Raw genomic sequence first — 18949 nt, forward strand, 5'->3', positions numbered from 1 at the left:
TAAATTGGAAACTCCGTTACTTCTCATGAATTTGTTCCTTCTTTTTGCGTAGATTCTATTGTGTTTTATATAGTAAGTCGTTTAAAGAGCTCGTGACGCGTGTTAATAATATTAAAAAAAAAATGGAAAACAAAGGCAATGAAATTAGTCAGTCGGAAAGAAAGATTATCATTAAGTTGTGGAAAGATAGCGCAAGTTTCAGATAAATTGGGCATACTATTGGAAGAACGTATTCTTTTGTCCGGCGCGTCGTAAACAATTAAAAAAAAAACCGGAATTTTAACGTCAAAACCGCGATCTGGCCGGCCAAAGTCTAACGATTTCCGCAGTATGCTTCGGGTCATTATCTTGTTGGAACCAAAACGTCGAAGATAAGCCAAGATTCTTTGCACTTTGTTTCAAATTGTTTTTTAAAATGTTCAAATATCACTTATCCTTTGTGCATTCAATAAATTCAAGCTGACCCACACCACCAGCGGCAATGCAACCCCACACCATAATTCCGCCACCTCAGTATTTAACTGTACCAACAAGATTTCTTTCCGACAGACTAATTATTTTTCCTTTGATTTCCATTTTTTTAAATATTATTAGTTTTTCTGAAACTTTCGCCATTTTCCCACAACTTAATGATAATTTTTCTTTCCGACAGACTAATTTCGTTTCCTTTAGTTTACATTTTTTTAAATATTATTAAAACACGTCACGAGCTCTTGAAACGACTAATTTTATTAAAACACAATAGAATCGACGCAAAAAGAATGAACAAATTCATGAGAAGTAACGGTATTTCCAATTCAAGCTAACTGAACGCAGACTTAATGGTGCCTATGTTTACTTGTTTTTACACTCAAATCCCGTTTTCACAAAAATGAAAATAGGAATATACATTTCTGCTTTTGCATTTTGAACTAAAGAATTTGAAGAATATACAGAAGAAATACATGCAAAAAATTTTAACTGATTTACATTGTGTTTTTACTTCACTTAAAAAAATTTGTAGGGTGAACGCAGACTTTATTGACTATGTGTATGTATATAGTGCTCTAACGACCCCAACAGTTTTTGTTATGTGAGTGAATTTTTATCAGGGGTGTTGTGGAATCTGATAGTTGTTTGAATCAGAATTGAAACCGATAAAAAAAAATGTAGTAGGTGTCATGAATTCAGATATTAGTGGTTTGACGTTCGAAACAGAAATTGTTTCGGTTTTGGGTGTCACGGAAACCAATTTTATCGGTTTTGTTATCAGAAACAAAGCAAGAGGATTTTTGCTGACAGATTTCAAATGTAAATTAAGAAAATAATTTATATTATTCTTACGATTTAATTTATCGTTATTTCTATAGGGGAAACATAAGAATAAAAGAAAAAATGTCATAATTATCGAGTTTATGGAAAATAGCAAGATATTTTAAGAGAATTTACAAAACGTAACAAACATAATTTAACACCCAAATGCGTCTTTATTCAGTCGATAATGTGATATAAATCAGTAAAGTAAGCATGTATACAAACATACAAGTAAATACAAGCCAAATCTCACATGCGACTCCCATGGTGCATCAAGTGGATTACTGTGATCTTTTAATATATTCCTTTTATTTTTTTCGTTGCTTTTTTACTTCAAACAAAATAAAAGCTAAAATAGCGGAACTCATTGTAAACTTTAGTAGACTTCATTCAGCATTTCAAATTTATAAAACGCTTCCTAATTTATTCATTTGCAAATTTTGTCACATAGTAAACAGCTGACTCGAATATTGGTTTTGCATATGTTCGAAAAGACGAAAATCCAATCAGATTCTGTGACACCATTGAAAAACAGAATTGGTTTGCAATTCTGACAGCTAAGCAAATCTGTTTTGATTTCCACAACACCCCTGTATATTTTAAATCTCAGCGTCGTAATTTCACGTCATACATTAAACAGTACTATTTAAACTATTTTGTATTTCCTGTGAGAAATCAAGATAAAACTTGGGTTCCACATAAATGTTGTGTAACGTGTGTTAGGTGGCTAATAGCCATTTTCTATACCAATGATTTATATTGAGCCAAAGAATTATGTGATTGTTATTTTTGTTTGACAAAGAAGGCATTTCAACTCTGCCCAGTATTTAAACTTGTTTTCGGCCAACAGATCCATCCTGCATAGTGCCGAACTGCCAGTGCCAGATAATCAAGATTCTACTCCGGAACTTGTTCTAAGTCAGGACGATTAAGAAGAATTAAAGAATATTTGTAAGTCCACAAATACGGTAACTGATAAAGGATAAGAGTTTTGAAGAAAAAATGAATCATCAAGAAAAACTCGCCTGGAAATGTTTAGTGAACGCTGTCCAAAATTTTCTAGGAAACCATAATAGGTAATGGGTGCGTTCGAGATGGCAATCACGACAGCAGTGTTGCAAATTTGTCAAAGTATCACGTTCGTTTTTGGCAACACTTGCAACAGCATCACGTTCTGCTGGCATTTTTTGCACGCAATTTATGCAAATAATCGGCAACACTAAATTTTTGTCTGCACATCAGCAGAGTATCAGCAAATATGCAACACAGTCGCTATACTGCTGCAATTATTTCGTAGCTCGAACGCACCCTATATCTGGTGTCGTGAGTGACGAACAAGGCGAGAGGTTCCATCAAGACATTGGTGAAGCGCTATCAAGGGAAATGGAGCGCAGGAATACTGCCAAATTATTGTTGGGTCTATATTCAGCAGTAATTTCTCTGAATGTAGCTGATGTTTGAATGGAATTTTTGTGCACAGCATTACCAATCAAATTTCATCAAAAACTATAGAAAACAACACAATTCAGTAGACATTATTTACCATAATTAAAGAATTTATATATTATATGTATATATATAAAATTATTTAAATACTTTTAAGGTTTTATTTTTTTGCTTGCCTAGTTGAAGCATATGTCACTTAATACTATTTTTTGCAAATGTGCTATACTATTAGCTTATATTTATATATTATAAATCTATGTGCATTTCAAAATATTCTATTAACTACATTTACAGATGTACATAATGAGAAATTTGATTTAGAAACATGTATGTATTTTATTTATGCAGTAAACTAAGTTTTGTTATATTTATTTAAGTCCTTATATGCGTTAGTATCTGCTGCTAATAAAAAACATAAATCGACAATAAATGCTTAAAAATTTATAGTTATATGCATATTTATATATGTATATAGAAACTATGTTATTTGTGTATTATTACATGCGACAAAAACAAAGTGAGAATCCTTAATTAATCAGTTCAAATCTTATTAATTTTGTTTTATTATTGTTCTTGCCTTTATTACAAGCCCACATATCTAGTTTTATATGCACATGACAACTGAAATAGCTGGTCTTCACTTGAGTAGTTTTAATGTAAAATAGTTATGAATGGAATTGAAAATGATTAGCACCAAATTATGCTCATCCAGATAAAAATTGATTCACCAGTATTTTAGCTGTTAAACGATAAACTAACTACGCGCGCAAGTTCATCTAACTACAATACATACATTATACAATATGATGTGATATCCTTCTTAATGCTATTCTAAGGGTGTCATATGATTTGAGATTAACAATATAATGCTATTTATGAATATATTATAAACGTTTCTTTTAAGTTAAACGTATTAAGTATATTCTGTATTTGCTATTACTCGTTTCATGTGTTTATAAACGTATTGTGAAGGTGATTTGAGCATCTCAAAGAGCTAAAAAGTCATTACATGTATTGTTTTTTCGAGAATTGTTGTTTAGCAATGAAATGATTGAGTTTTTAGGTATGTCTACAAATATTTCTTTTTATTTTTTTGCTTCTTAGTAAACGAAAAGTTTTATTTAGATAAATCTTCTCAATGTCAACTATCAACTGGTCACATTTTTTTTGTGAATCTATCCATTCTTTTTGCATTTGTTTATGTTGTTAGTACCTTCGTTGCGAACCTCTCCAAGACTGATGAATCTAATAAGCAATATAACGCAAAGTTCAAAATGACAAAACAGCACAGAATTCTTTACCATTCAAAAATTAGCTTTCGTGAGTGTCAATAAATTGATATCTTAGGCATTTCCTTTCAATCACTTAGTTAGTTTTGCAAAAATTACATTTTGCGTGTGTATATTGTTTATGGAAACAAATACATAATTGACACCCAATCTAATATATTGCCAAACTCCTAACATAATTTATATGTATATATAATGTAATCCTTATTTTAGTACAATTCTTGTAATCGATTCTCCGAGAAACGATTTTTGTTTTATATTTTGATTGGCAAACAAACTATATACACAATTAATCATTTGGTTTGTATTTTCAATAAATATACATTTTTGATTTATGTAAATCGGTTTTCGAAAATCGTAATCAAATGTAAATATTATTGAATACAGGTTTATTTAAAATACTTCGGATACTAAATTATGCAAATTTAGGAAATTTGGTGAGGGAAGTTTTTCGTTAACAGCTATGGATATAATAAGATATTGTTATAAATATAAGTGTTAAGTAATGAAAATTTAGAAGAAATGTGCATTTATAATTGCACAATAATCAAATAATATATATTAATAATTAGCTACCTTGAGATTTTCATAGTCCCGTAGTCATTTTTATAAGTAGGTATCACAAAAGCGTTTTGTCACTGTGAATGATATTATAACAAAACTTCAAAAATAATAATGAGGTTAAGTGTACGAGAATGATCATTGCGCAGGCAATATATCTACAATAAAACAATGATGAAACTTTTTTCAATAAAAGCCGGCTCTATTGTGTATCAAAGATATATTGGGATAAAGAAAGTACTCACAGCTATCAAATCATTATTGCTTAAATATTAATTTAAAAAAATTGCCTTTTGGGCTTTAACCATAATGTTCCTCGTTAGGTATGCAGCAACAGGTAATAGCGAATGCGACGGTCTTAATTTCGTACTGATGCATTATGTATGCCTACGCCCTGTGCATTGTTCATGTCGTCAATAGCGCGAAAGCGTACAAATCCGTGTTCAGCAACAAGCATTGCCGAGCCCTTACTTCGATTACTGGAGTTTTCTGAGGCAGTCGACGATGTGATGGATGTATTAGAAGTGCCGGAGTTATGTGCACCAGACTCAGTTGAACCAAAATTAGAATTTGCAGTGGATAGTGAGGCTTCCTGTCTTTTCTGTTGCTTTGTGGTGTTTACTGGAGCAGGAAGTTGTTTCTGATGGTTGTGATAACTTGCTTGCAACAGTAATGAGTTGGAATGTGTGTTATTTTTTAAATTACTTTGGGCGAACGAGAGGTTACTTGCTTTACTATTTCCAACGTAAGTATCGTTCATTTTGCTATGGCCACCGCAAAAGGATGTTGTGCTGTTACTATTTGTAATACAAGAACCATCTTCATTATCGATTAAATTAGTGCGCTCTACATTACTACCTGGTAACATCATATCATCATCAGAATTTTGATGTGGGTGTTGCGGGTGTGTGCTGCTACGATCTAGAGACGAGCGACTAAATAGGTATTCGTGTTCGCGATCTTGATTACGATCACGTGCCATACCTGCAATATTGCCCCGACCACTGCGCTGTTGAAGATGTTTTTCAGATGACAGCGCTATCGTTTGTGTACCAGATGCACGCTGAGCTGATATATTCGAAGACGCAGCTGATGAAGAGGATGAATTTCGTCCATGCATAATACCTATCCCAGACATATGACCACCCCCATTCCCAGTACCAACAATGTTATTCAGCGTACCACTTTTGCGAACACCGTTGTATAAGCCACGATCAAAGGAGTTGTAACCACCATAGCGGCTAGAGGCACAAGAATGGGTGGAGTTTGAACTACGCCGCTCAGGATTTTCATAAGCATCACGATCTAAAGTAGTATGCATTTTCTTTTCACGTTTACTTTTATGATTATCGACAATACGTGACACTGGTTGACCTCTGTGGGGATCGGACCAACAATCTGAAGATGGTTCAGCACCGGATGTTCCCAAATGTGGTCTTTCGAAATTATTGAAATCGTAACTGGATGTATGAGTAGGCTGTAAAGGTTCTGAATAGCAACTATCACTCTGCAAAAGCAACATTTGCTGCTGTGAGGTTGCGGACGAGCCTGAGCCTCCACTACTACTAGCTGTTGTGGAAGTGGTTGAAGTTTTCGTAAATTTTTGTACTCCAGTAGGGTTGGCTGCAGATGCTCCAAATCCTGAACCGCTTACAGAACCATGCAAATCAAAGTTTGGGTTTTCATAATGATCAGTAATGGCATCTGTCAAATAATCAGTATACTGAGGCACCTCATGGCTATAGCGCCCACATTTACCACCACCTCCGCCTGCTAATGTACTCTGCGTTCCATATTCACTTGTATTCTGGTTCGCCATTGCGCTGTTAATAGACCCCGAATCATATGGTCTCTGATATGTTGGTTGCGTCTGTAACTGAAATTCACTTGTATTTCGATTCCCAGCTGGAATTGCACTATTACCAACACCGTTTAACTGTGATTGCCCATTCCCAGACAAAGAGTTTAAAGCAAAGCTATCGTCATATATCAGTTTGCCTGTACGCATTGTATAAGTATGAAGATTTGTATTTGCGTTACAAACTGCTGGGTAGTCGGTATCTATCTGCTCCTGGCTCGAGCTGGATGTGCATGGCAGAAAGAAACCCGCCACATTTGAATGATTGTGATGAAAGTGATGGTGAGCATGTTTTTCGCGATTATGATTAGCTGTTCCACTTCCAAAAACGACATTACCACCACCATTTTCTCCCGCCACTCCATAGCGAGCATCCCCGTTAGCTGCTGCATTAATGCCTACACCGACCCCACTGCTGCCGCCACTAGTTTTCAAACCGGCGACCCAAGAAAGTAAAGTTATTATAGCAATTTCAATTAATCGCAAAGAGAACTGATAACCCCACTGTAACCAATCGATCTCAGCTGTTAACTGTTGTATCAGTGGTCGAGTTGTAGATATACTGATGGCGCCAAATATTTGTAAGGCAGCCAACAAAACAAATAACAAAGCTGTCGCTATGGTGATATGTATAGCATAAGAGAGATTCTGATAACCATGTATATAATTTTGAGATTTACTACGTAGTATTCGCTTCAAAATACGATACAAATATAGGTACAATAGACCAAGAAATAGACAAACAAATATGTATATGATCTGACATATAAGTGATAGAACTCTTGGCGGTGGTGTGTTGCTTATCACATTGGAAGGCGGTGCTGCCGCGGCTGATTGAAGAAAAAAAGCCGAACGGGTATTAAACCCAGCTTCGGATACCCACAAATTTGTTGAAGCTGCCGAAATAAATTGTTGCTGCTGAGGCTGATGATGGTGTTGATGCAGAAGTTGTTGCTGTCGACGATAATGTAGCTGTTGTTGCTGTTGTTGATATAATAAATGTTGTTGCTGTTGGTTCTGCAGAGTGTATGATTCTACATAATGTAGTGTAATGCAGAGCAACACATGTACTCCACAACCAACCACAACCGTTAGCGGTCGTATGAGAGCAGAATAACGATTATTTTTATGGTTCAAAGCTTTCAAAAAGAGATACAAGATCAGAACTGAAAATGAAATAGTCAATAACGTGGCAGGCAAATTTAGCAACAATTCAGAAATAAACAAGTTGAACGTAGCATGAATATTATAAGCATCATAGCACAGATAGAAAATACGAGCAGAACAAATCACAATCAAAACCAAATTGATGCACATAAAATACGATTGTGAAAAAAGATGCGTCAACTTATTGTAAGTAAGCACTTTGTATAAGGAGTAAACTGCCAAAATGGTGAATAGTACAACGGAGAAATATACATGGATATTCCATGCGACCGCCCACGTGGAGTGTGACGAGGCAGCAGCAGCTGTCGACGTGGACGTTGCAGATGATCCCGGATCACTGGCAATATTACTGCTCCCAATTGTTGCTGACAACGTCAGATTCTTTCCAACCGTCCCGCTAATTATCGTCGATGTTGTAGAAGTTGCAGCTGCAATATTTACACCCAGTTGTCCACCAATTGCTGCAGCTGTTGACGGGGAGGAGGTGCTACTGTTTCTACTGCCATTACCATATAGTTGCTCATTGAACGTGTTGGTCTTGAAAAAATAGTTATGCTCGCTAGATTCCACTCTTGTCGCATCATATATCTCCGTGCCGCTGTTTAATGTTGAACTGTTCTTGCTTTTGTTGATGTTTGAGCTACTCGATATTCCACTTTCTTCAACACTATCAATTTGTTGTGCTACATAACTGCCATCCAAAAGTACAACCGGTGAGGATGGCGGTTGATTGTAGTTAACAACCGGGCGAGATGTAGCTTGTTTTAACAGTACTTCTGGTATATCACCTTTACCATTAGAACCACTTAAAATTCGTCGTATACTTGGCAAAACTTCTTGACGGCTACCGTGTTGTCGCTCGGAATTATTACTTTGCACTGGCAACTCATGTGAATTAGAACTATCATAAAAGTTTTTGCTGGTATCACTTGTCATTGAATGTATAACACCGCCAACATTAATATTGTCAACATTTGCATTACCATAAACAGCGTTGCTACGAGATGGCGTATTCAGTGCTTTCTTACGATCTACATCCGCTTTCGTGTCAAGAGGTATGTTAGTACCACTACTATTACTTGTTTGCACAAGGGCCACCGATATGTCCGGGGAATTGTTTCCAGTAGATGCCGCTAAATCAGGCGGACGAAATGGTATACGTTCATGACCAGGCATTAAACTTGGGGGTGGTATAGGGCGCCTATTTATATACGTCCCTGTGTTAGGTATAATTCCTTCGTTATTAGTACCACGTAGTGTTGGTTTATCAGCAAAAGGATTTTGATATTCTGGTGGCAATGGCGGAGTAAAAAATGAACGTGCTGGGGGAGAATATGACGGCATATCGCCTGGATATATTGGTATGGAGGGTAACTGACCATTATTTTTCTTTGGGATGTTCGGTACTGTAATTAAAATAATAAGAATATAATATATAAGTTAGAGTGTTAGATAAAACACAACAAAGAAGTGTTAGAGATAATTACTTGAAGGCGAAGGAGTAGAGTTCATCATATGTCTATGGCGCTCACGTTCATGGTTGTGATGTCTATTCGGATTAGGATAAGTTGGATTACTGTTACTTTTTAATATGTCTGCATTAGGCGCCGAAGTCGGCAATGCATGGTCACGTTCCAAATCCAACTCATAGTTTCTATGATGATGATTAATTTGCTGTTGCTGCGACGACTTTTCGGCATACCTGCAATATATTATAGTTTAGTAAACCAGAGATGCGAATGTTTTTTTTTTGTAATTATTAGATCAAAAATTAGATTTTCAACATCTAGAATCAAAAATATATTCCTATTTTTAATTCCAATGTTGGGATCAAAAATCAACAATCCAGGATGTTTAAGATTACAAATTTATAATTTTATTTTTCAATTTAATAATTCTAAAATAAATGCTATTCCTTATTGGACTCATATTTTTTTATATCTTTAAATTCAGTATTTGGTATTAAAGAATTTAAAATAAATTTCATAATCATGAAATAATTTATTTTTAATCCGGTTATTTTTTATTTATTATTTGCCTGCAGTAAACATGCAACCAAGTCAATTTTTCGCTTTATTTATTAACTTTTTATCAAGAAAAATTCGCTTTATATAATGGTTGAGACACTGTAGGTAGAAACTTACCGTAAAGTTGTCAACAATGGTGTGGCAATCGTTGTTAAACTTGGTATGTAACTATTGTCTGGAATGCTGCGCTTTGTAGTTGACGTCGTACCGTAGGCAACTTTTTTTAACACTGCAGCAACACTCCTTTCCAAATTATTCATTTTCATTTTATCCATGTAACCACTGGATCCCGATGCCGAACTACCACCAATAACTCCTCCAACGGCTAATCCAGGCTTTGCTACAATCCGATTACTGCTTTCGCTAGAAATGCTAGTGTTCATGTATGGATTATTATTGGTACTATCAGCTACGTAATCGTCATCAGTAGGGTTCAAATATTTCGATTCAACTAATAATAGAGCATGCGTCCAACGGACTTGTGACAATGATAATAATATCAACAGTATATAATGAATCGTATTGGTACTCATTTGGCTGGTAAGTATTCCATTCGCACCTGCTACACCAGTTCGTATTTTTCTTGAATTTTTACTGTTAATTTCGCTTATTTTATCTCTGAAGCATTTGGCTTTTCCAGAAACTAACGAAACACGACAGATTTGATGAAAACCACCTGAAGACACGCCATTGGCACAATTGTGTTTGTTTGCATTGACATTTTCGTCAAATGCATGCAAGCTATTGATACTGCAATTATAATCACATCTACAATTTGTGCTTATTGTTTCATTATATACTGATGTACATTTATTCGAGAATTTTAATCTTTCAAAATCTGCCAAAAATAGTCTCGATTTGATAATGCAACTGTCATCATGTTGTCCCTGCTCAACAATACCGGAATAAATATCAGCTTCTGTACGTTGTAGACTGCAACGTGGATTTTGTGTTACATGTGAGCTGTTGGCAGCAATTTGTGGTTTAATTGATTCCTGCAATGTCCCATTAACTAGATGACTCTTGGAAAATTTTGATCGAGTTATGAGCAAGGAAGAGTCAACCTGAAGCCTTGATTTATCACAGCACAAATTGCAATGTTTATAAACTTCCCTTTCGTTTTTATTGTAGCGAGCATAGCTGCCTTCGATCTCTCGTCGTCCACTACAACGTTCAGTAGCGCTCACAATATCTACTTTAGACACTGAACTTGTTTCCCCATTTAATCCAAGATCCATAGTCGTATGTTCGCAGGTTGACTTAAACACATTCGCAGTTGAAGATAATATCATTACTTTCGTCATAGCAGTTACTCTACGTAAGCAGCATATATTTTCAGTACTAATATTAATTTCTTATTTGATGATAATGTATCTGAAAATGTTTGTCACGTGACATCCACGTAAATATTTTTATAAAGCTAACTCATGCGTTTATTATGTGACGTAACCGCTTGATCAAACAACTTTTGCTGGAATTATAGCTCGTGTTCCTAATTGCCTTAAATCCTGAGTAGAGTTGCCGGCCAGGTAATGAAATCCGAATAACAATAGGTTTGATGTTATAATGTTCGGTTTACTTTTGGTGACTTTAATATACATTCTTTCAGCTAGTGTAATCTGCGAAAAAGGTGGTAATTTTCATTTAATTGTTTGCTTCTATATGTCATGGAATTTTTTTTTATTATTTATTGATCATGTAACGCATAGCTATAGTCAAAATACCTTTTTTCAAGTATTTTCTTTATTTTTATACTTTTGCAAAATTTTGTCAAAATTGGAATAGAGTTACACTTCTGCTCACACAATTGTAAAAATACATAAAAGTTGAACTTTCATTGATAAATCGAAAAAAAAATCCCACAAAATTAAAAGAATTGACTTTAAATTTATTGTATTCATAGTTTTTTAAAGCTGAATTTTAATGTAAAAGCAAAAATCTACTTTCTTCGTCATTGGTATGAATTTTCGAGCACCCCCATACCATGACTGAAGATCCACCACGTTTCACACTTTTTTTTCGATATCGTGGGTTTAATTTTTGTAGTGGTGGTCGCCTGACAGAGGGTCACCATTCTTAAATACATTAAGCTTGGATTTATCACACCAAACCAATAGATCCTATAATTTTGTGTCCTTTACTGGTGTTCTCTCGCAATCGCTAGTCTTCGTTTGATGTCCTTCTTTGATACGCTCGGCTTGCGTCATACAATTCGCTCATTTAGGGAGTTTTTTTGCAATCTACGGGCAGACTATATATGCTGACTCATGTATCATACACCTTGTTCATAAGGAGATAATTTCATTTCACGTCAAAGGATCCACCATGCTCATCCCTACTATTTGTCTATCGTCGTTAAATGTTGTATTTCTCGGTTTTTTGCGGGGAATATTTTTAATGGTCTTATATTTCCCACAATATTGCAAAGCATTCTTAATCCTTCCCCAAGAAAAAGTCGAATATTCCGTTACTTCGCAATATTTTTGTACTATTGGTAACAGTCCCATATGGTTTTTCGTTCTCATGGAGCTGAGCTCTTATTTTTGGCCAGCCTTTAGAAAACTTAAAAAAAACGTATTTAAATTAGTGAAAATAATACACTTTTTGCTTTCTTAATTTTTTTTTTTGATGTGGATCGTTGCAATAACAACATTGGTTATACTAGAGCGTTCAGTTACTAGAGTTACCTAATTATGAGAGCACACGGGACTAGACAAACTGCAAAACAATTTCAATTTTTTCGCCAACCACATTACTTATTTCTCTGAATATGTTCAAAGCAATTTCGACACCAATAACTGACCTTTTTTCTTTCATATTATATAAAAGCAAAACTACTTTGAGCGCAAATATATTTACATGCATATAGCTTACGCTGACTAGAGTGAGCACTTATGCATTAAGACTGTGTTAGGTCTTTTCTTGATATTGAGGGTTTTATAAACATATGGCCGGAGGCAGTTAACAGAGCTCTAGATAGGTTTGGGTTTGAGAAAACCTAAAAGGCACGATTACAATTTCTTTGGCGTCGCGCTCTGATTGCATGAACGCATTGAGGATATTTTCAGCACTAAAAAATGTATACAAATATACTCGCCTCAGACTCACAGTTTTCGAGATATTAATATTTAAAGTTCACAAATTGTAAAAGTAATTCACGCTATTTCGCTATGTTTAACACACACAGATTCCACTAGAGCTTTACATACTGAATTCGGTATTTAATACCACGCCTCTTGGACTTTTTCCTATAGTTCCTTTTTATTTCGTGGGTTTATGGGTCCTAACTTTTCCTTTACAACCTTCCACAGGTTTTCTATTCGATTCCTTGATCCTATAACCAATCATGACCATTACCATCTGTTGCATCGCCAAACTAAAGGCATGTTCTATTCAGCATTAGGAAGCATTACATCTTCTAAAACTCTAAGGTAGTGATAACGGTCCATGACTTCCCCAATCGAAAACAGCTTGGATCGTTTTCATTTCAATCTTTTATTAACATAGAGGACTTGGCGAGAGAGATTTTCTAAAAAGCGACGCGCAACAGGACAGAAAATTTATACACACAACTCTCTTTGGATAGCTACAGAGGACTTGAAATGTTCGCGTTTTGATAAAATCTCTATGTAAATATTGTAATTGGCATCCTGAGACGTCGTTTTTTGTGGCAGTCCCCTCAATTCGCATTTTTTTTAGAGGTTTCACATGTATGCATATGTTCGATTTTTTGTCAAATAATCGTCATTTGCGGGATGTGTTGATTTTCTTTTTTCAGTCAAAGAAATCGGCGACTGAAGCCCGTCGGGAACTCCAAAAAGCTGTAGGAGATGCTGGCAGCACGACTAAAGCAGAAGTTCACCTTGTACACATTTAGTTCAAAACAATATGTAAAAGTTTTGCCAAAATTGCCGAAATTTGTAACACCCATGTCCGTCTGTCTGTATATATACAAACTAATCTCTCAGTTTTTAAGCTATCGATCTGATTTTGCACCTGTCCTTTTCTCACAAAGAAGCTGCTTATTTGTCGGAACGGTCGATATCGGATGACTATAGCATATAGCTTCCATACAAACTGAACAATCGGAATGAAGTGCTTGTGTGTAAAACTCTTTCATTTGTCGAGGTATCTTCTCAAAACTTGGCATGGATTATTATTTAAGGCAATAATCTAACCTCCAAAGAAATTATTCAGATCGGATGACTATAGCATATAACTGCCGTACAAACTGAACAATCGGAATGAAGTGCTTGTATGGAAAACTCTTTCATTTGACGAGGTATCTTCACGAAATTAGGCACGAGTTATCGTTCAAGGCAACAAATTAATATCCCCAGAAATTGGTCAGATCAGATCACTATATCATATAGCTTCCATACAAATTGAACGTTCGGAATCAAGTTCTTGTAAGGGGCCTTTGTATTTGTGAAGGGTATTATAGCTTCGGTGCAACCGAAGTTAACGTTTTTTCTTGTTTTTTAAGAATATAATAGGATTATATGTTCAAAACAAAAATGTATTAAGCTTAACCTCTATTTGTTACAAATAAAATTTTGATATACAAAAATTTCGCTTAATACGTTTATTTGCTGCGGCTGCGACAAAACTAAAGCACTAAACTATATTTACTTATTTATCGACCTTTATTTCAACAAGTCCCGTTAAAATTCTTTCTGTAGTTAAAAACCGTTATTGAAAGAGCGTGTTGAAGTAATTTTAATACAATTAGATTAGTCATTTGTAATCAACCGATGGTGTTGCTTCGTAATAAAAAAAAAAACATTTGTGAAATGGCGCGTAATAAGTATTCAGCACTATTTAGGGAAAAAGGAGTAGAGTTCATCATATGTCTATGGCGCTCACGTTCATGGTTGTGATGTCTATTCGGATTAGGATAAGTTGGATTACTGTTACTTTTTAATATGTCTGCATTAGGCGCCGAAGTCGGCAATGCATGGTCACGTTCCAAATCCAACTCATAGTTTCTATGATGATGATTAATTTGCTGTTGCTGCGACGACTTTTCGGCATACCTGCAATATATTATAGTTTAGTAAACCAGAGATGCGAATGTTTTTTTTTTGTAATTATTAGATCAAAAATTAGATTTTCAACATCTAGAATCAAAAATATATTCCTATTTTTAATTCCAATGTTGGGATCAAAAATCAACAATCCAGGATGTTTAAGATTACAAATTTATAATTTTATTTTTCAATTTAATAATTCTAAAATAAATGCTATTCCTTATTGGACTCATATTTTTTTATATCTTTAAATTCAGTATTTGGTATTAAAGAATTTAAAATAAATTTCATAATCATGAAATAATTTATTTTTAATCCGGTTATTTTTTATTTATTATTTGCCTGCAGTAAACATGCAACCAAGTCAATTTTTCGCTTTATTTATTAACTTTTTATCAAGAAAAATTCGCTTTATATAATGGTTGAGACACTGTAGGTAGAAACTTACCGTAAAGTTGTCAACAATGGTGTGGCAATCGTTGTTAAACTTGGTATGTAACTATTGTCTGGAATGCTGCGCTTTGTAGTTGACGTCGTACCGTAGGCAACTTTTTTTAACACTGCAGCAACACTCCTTTCCAAATTATTCATTTTCATTTTATCCATGTAACCACTGGATCCCGATGCCGAACTACCACCAATAACTCCTCCAACGGCTAATCCAGGCTTTGCTACAATCCGATTACTGCTTTCGCTAGAAATGCTAGTGTTCATGTATGGATTATTATTGGTACTATCAGCTACGTAATCGTCATCAGTAGGGTTCAAATATTTCGATTCAACTAATAATAGAGCATGCGTCCAACGGACTTGTGACAATGATAATAATATCAACAGTATATAATGAATCGTATTGGTACTCATTTGGCTGGTAAGTATTCCGTTCGCACCTGCTACACCAGTTCGTATTTTTCTTGAATTTTTACTGTTAATTTCGCTTATTTTATCTCTGAAGCATTTGGCTTTTCCAGAAACTAACGAAACACGACAGATTTGATGAAAACCACCTGAAGACACGCCATTGGCACAATTGTGTTTGTTTGCATTGACATTTTCGTCAAATGCATGCAAGCTATTGATACTGCAATTATAATCACATCTACAATTTGTGCTTATTGTTTCATTATATACTGATGTACATTTATTCGAGAATTTTAATCTTTCAAAATCTGCCAAAAATAGTCTCGATTTGATAATGCAACTGTCATCATGTTGTCCCTGCTCAACAATACCGGAATAAATATCAGCTTCTGTACGTTGTAGACTGCAACGTGGATTTTGTGTTACATGTGAGCTGTTGGCAGCAATTTGTGGTTTAATTGATTCCTGCAATGTCCCATTAACTAGATGACTCTTGGAAAATTTTGATCGAGTTATGAGCAAGGAAGAGTCAACCTGAAGCCTTGATTTATCACAGCACAAATTGCAATGTTTATAAACTTCCCTTTCGTTTTTATTGTAGCGAGCATAGCTGCCTTCGATCTCTCGTCGTCCACTACAACGTTCAGTAGCGCTCACAATATCTACTTTAGACACTGAACTTGTTTCCCCATTTAATCCAAGATCCATAGTCGTATGTTCGCAGGTTGACTTAAACACATTCGCAGTTGAAGATAATATCATTACTTTCGTCATAGCAGTTACTCTACGTAAGCAGCATATATTTTCAGTACTAATATTAATTTCTTATTTGATGATAATGTATCTGAAAATGTTTGTCACGTGACATCCACGTAAATATGAGGACTTGAAATGTTCGCGTTTTGATAAAATCTCTATGTAAATATTGTAATTGGCATCCTGAGACGTCGTTTTTTGTGGCAGTCCCCTCAATTCGCATTTTTTTTAGAGGTTTCACATGTATGCATATGTTCGATTTTTTGTCAAATAATCGTCATTTGCGGGATGTGTTGATTTTCTTTTTTCAGTCAAAGAAATCGGCGACTGAAGCCCGTCGGGAACTCCAAAAAGCTGTAGGAGATGCTGGCAGCACGACTAAAGCAGAAGTTCACCTTGTACACATTTAGTTCAAAACAATATGTAAAAGTTTTGCCAAAATTGCCGAAATTTGTAACACCCATGTCCGTCTGTCTGTATATATACAAACTAATCTCTCAGTTTTTAAGCTATCGATCTGATTTTGCACCTGTCCTTTTCTCACAAAGAAGCTGCTTATTTGTCGGAACGGTCGATATCGGATGACTATAGCATATAGCTTCCATACAAACTGAACAATCGGAATGAAGTGCTTGTGTGTAAAACTCTTTCATTTGTCGAGGTATCTTCTCAAAACTTGGCATGGATTATTATTTAAGGCAATAATCTAACCTCCAAAGAAATTATTCAGATCGGATGACTATAGCATATAACTGCCGTACAAACTGAACAATCGGAATGAAGTGCTTGTATGGAAAACTCTTTCATTTGACGAGGTATCTTCACGAAATTAGGCACGAGTTATCGTTCAAGGCAACAAATTAATATCCCCAGAAATTGGTCAGATCAGATCACTATATCATATAGCTTCCATACAAATTGAACGTTCGGAATCAAGTTCTTGTAAGGGGCCTTTGTATTTGTGAAGGGTATTATAGCTTCGGTGCAACCGAAGTTAACGTTTTTTCTTGTTTTTTAAGAATATAATAGGATTATATGTTCAAAACAAAAATGTATTAAGCTTAACCTCTATTTGTTACAAATAAAATTTTGATATACAAAAATTTCGCTTAATACGTTTATTTGCTGCGGCTGCGACAAAACTAAAGCACTAAACTATATTTACTTATTTATCGACCTTTATTTCAACAAGTCCCGTTAAAATTCTTTCTGTAGTTAAAAACCGTTATTGAAAGAGCGTGTTGAAGTAATTTTAATACAATTAGATTAGTCATTTGTAATCAACCGATGGTGTTGCTTCGTAATAAAAAAAAAAACATTTGTGAAATGGCGCGTAATAAGTATTCAGCACTATTTAGGGAAAAAATTATTAGCAATTTCGAAAACGATGAATCAGTAAATAATATTTTGAAAAAGTACACAATTAATCACAGCATTGTCTCAAGAATTATAAGTCGTTTTCGTTCTTCGGGCGTCCTAACCACAATTCATGGAGGTGGCAGACCACGTAAAACTACTTGCCGTGAGAATATGACCATAGTGCGCTCCATAAAAAATAACGCTTTAAATCAGCTAGATTTATCCCGAACGACTTAGGCTTGAATATTTCGTGCAGTCCCATCCAGCGACGATCTGTAGAAAATAACTTCATAGCATGCAGAAGTGCCAAAAAGCTATATATTTCGCACAAAAATCGGAAAGCTCGGCTTGAATTTGCAAAAGCTCAAGCTAACTGAAGTATTACAAAAAGTACGATTGTACTATTTTCTGATGAACCCAAGTACAATATTAAACTAACTGATGGATTAAAGCTGATATGAAGACCAAAATGTCAACAATTCTCACAACAGCTGGTTCTACGTTACCGGAATTGACACAGATTTTTATCCGGTCAAGGGCTATTATTTCGGCGATCTAACCCTGTTTGGATCGGTAAGTTTTAGTTTAGGGTTGTCGTCATTAGACCAACGACTAGCAGCAGGGTTGCTCCGTATCCTCCTGATCCGGCCGTCTCGCTAAAACCCGTACAGGTTCAACTGAGAGAGCTCCTGATTAGTGTCTGCCTGGCATTGAACACAATACGATCTCTCATAGGGACTTGTGTCAACCCTCGTGTGACCCACCGCAAGTGTAGACAACCATGGGTCCTTTGGCAGGACGACGGTAAAACGTGCGGCGATAGCGGCTTGAAACGGAGACCCAGTTGAATATGAACACACAAAATCAAAACAAAAACAAGTAAGGACGGGCTAAGTTCGGATGTAACCGAATATTTTATACTCTCGCAAAGTCAAATGTATACTCGTTTTAGATTTCTTTGTGGATCTTGCCGCCTTGATCTATGTTGACCGATATATTCGGTAAAGAGTCAACTATAGACACTGGGGTTGTTGTTGTTGTTGTAACGGTTACCTAGTCCCCGTTTGGGTGATAAATTCCAGATTCGTTGTCGTCGAGGTCATCTAACGGGTGGCCCAGGAAACGAGCTGTTTCGACGGGGTGGACCATAGGGAGAAGGGTGTTAGATGAGTGGGATTTGTTGGGCAAAGAGGTGGTTAGTGTCATGCGGAGACTCATTGCACGCAGGACATGTGTTTGGTATGTCTGGGTCTATTCTGGATAAGGAGTTTAACCTGCTACAGTATCCAGAACGAAGTTGCG

General features: G+C 35.5%; 2 protein-coding genes across 10 annotated transcripts in view; both read right to left on the minus strand.

Moving 5' to 3' along the window:
* Positions 1 to 4792: 4792 nt before the first annotated feature.
* LOC106621199 (uncharacterized) overlaps positions 4793 to 18949 on the minus strand; it is a 35461-nt gene continuing 21304 nt past the window's right edge. For 4 of the 9 annotated variants that reach the window (XM_036376745.2, XM_070112352.1, XM_070112353.1 and 1 more), the window contains 4 exons: positions 11625 to 12203; positions 9759 to 11260; positions 9102 to 9316; positions 4793 to 9020 (listed from right to left, as the gene is read on the minus strand). In XM_036376745.2, the coding sequence (XP_036232638.2) occupies positions 4948 to 9020; positions 9102 to 9316; positions 9759 to 10945 (5475 nt within the window). In that variant the 5' untranslated portion in view covers positions 10946 to 11260; positions 11625 to 12203 and the 3' untranslated portion in view covers positions 4793 to 4947. The remainder of the gene's footprint in view (positions 9021 to 9101; positions 9317 to 9758; positions 11261 to 11624; positions 12204 to 18949) is intronic. The other 5 variants (XM_036376736.2, XM_036376743.2, XM_036376740.2 and 2 more) reach the window with 2 other exon arrangements.
* LOC138855689 (uncharacterized) lies at positions 14374 to 16419 on the minus strand. The gene is made up of 2 exons (XM_070112355.1): positions 15120 to 16419; positions 14374 to 14677 (listed from the first exon to the last, which is right to left on the minus strand). Exons 1-2 carry the CDS (start codon positions 16304 to 16306, stop codon positions 14389 to 14391), a joined length of 1476 nt encoding a protein of 491 aa, XP_069968456.1. The 5' UTR covers positions 16307 to 16419; the 3' UTR covers positions 14374 to 14388.

The sequence above is a fragment of the Bactrocera oleae genome, chromosome X (genome assembly GCF_042242935.1).
Source record: "Bactrocera oleae isolate idBacOlea1 chromosome X, idBacOlea1, whole genome shotgun sequence".
Classification (NCBI taxonomy): Eukaryota; Metazoa; Arthropoda; class Insecta; order Diptera; family Tephritidae; genus Bactrocera; species Bactrocera oleae.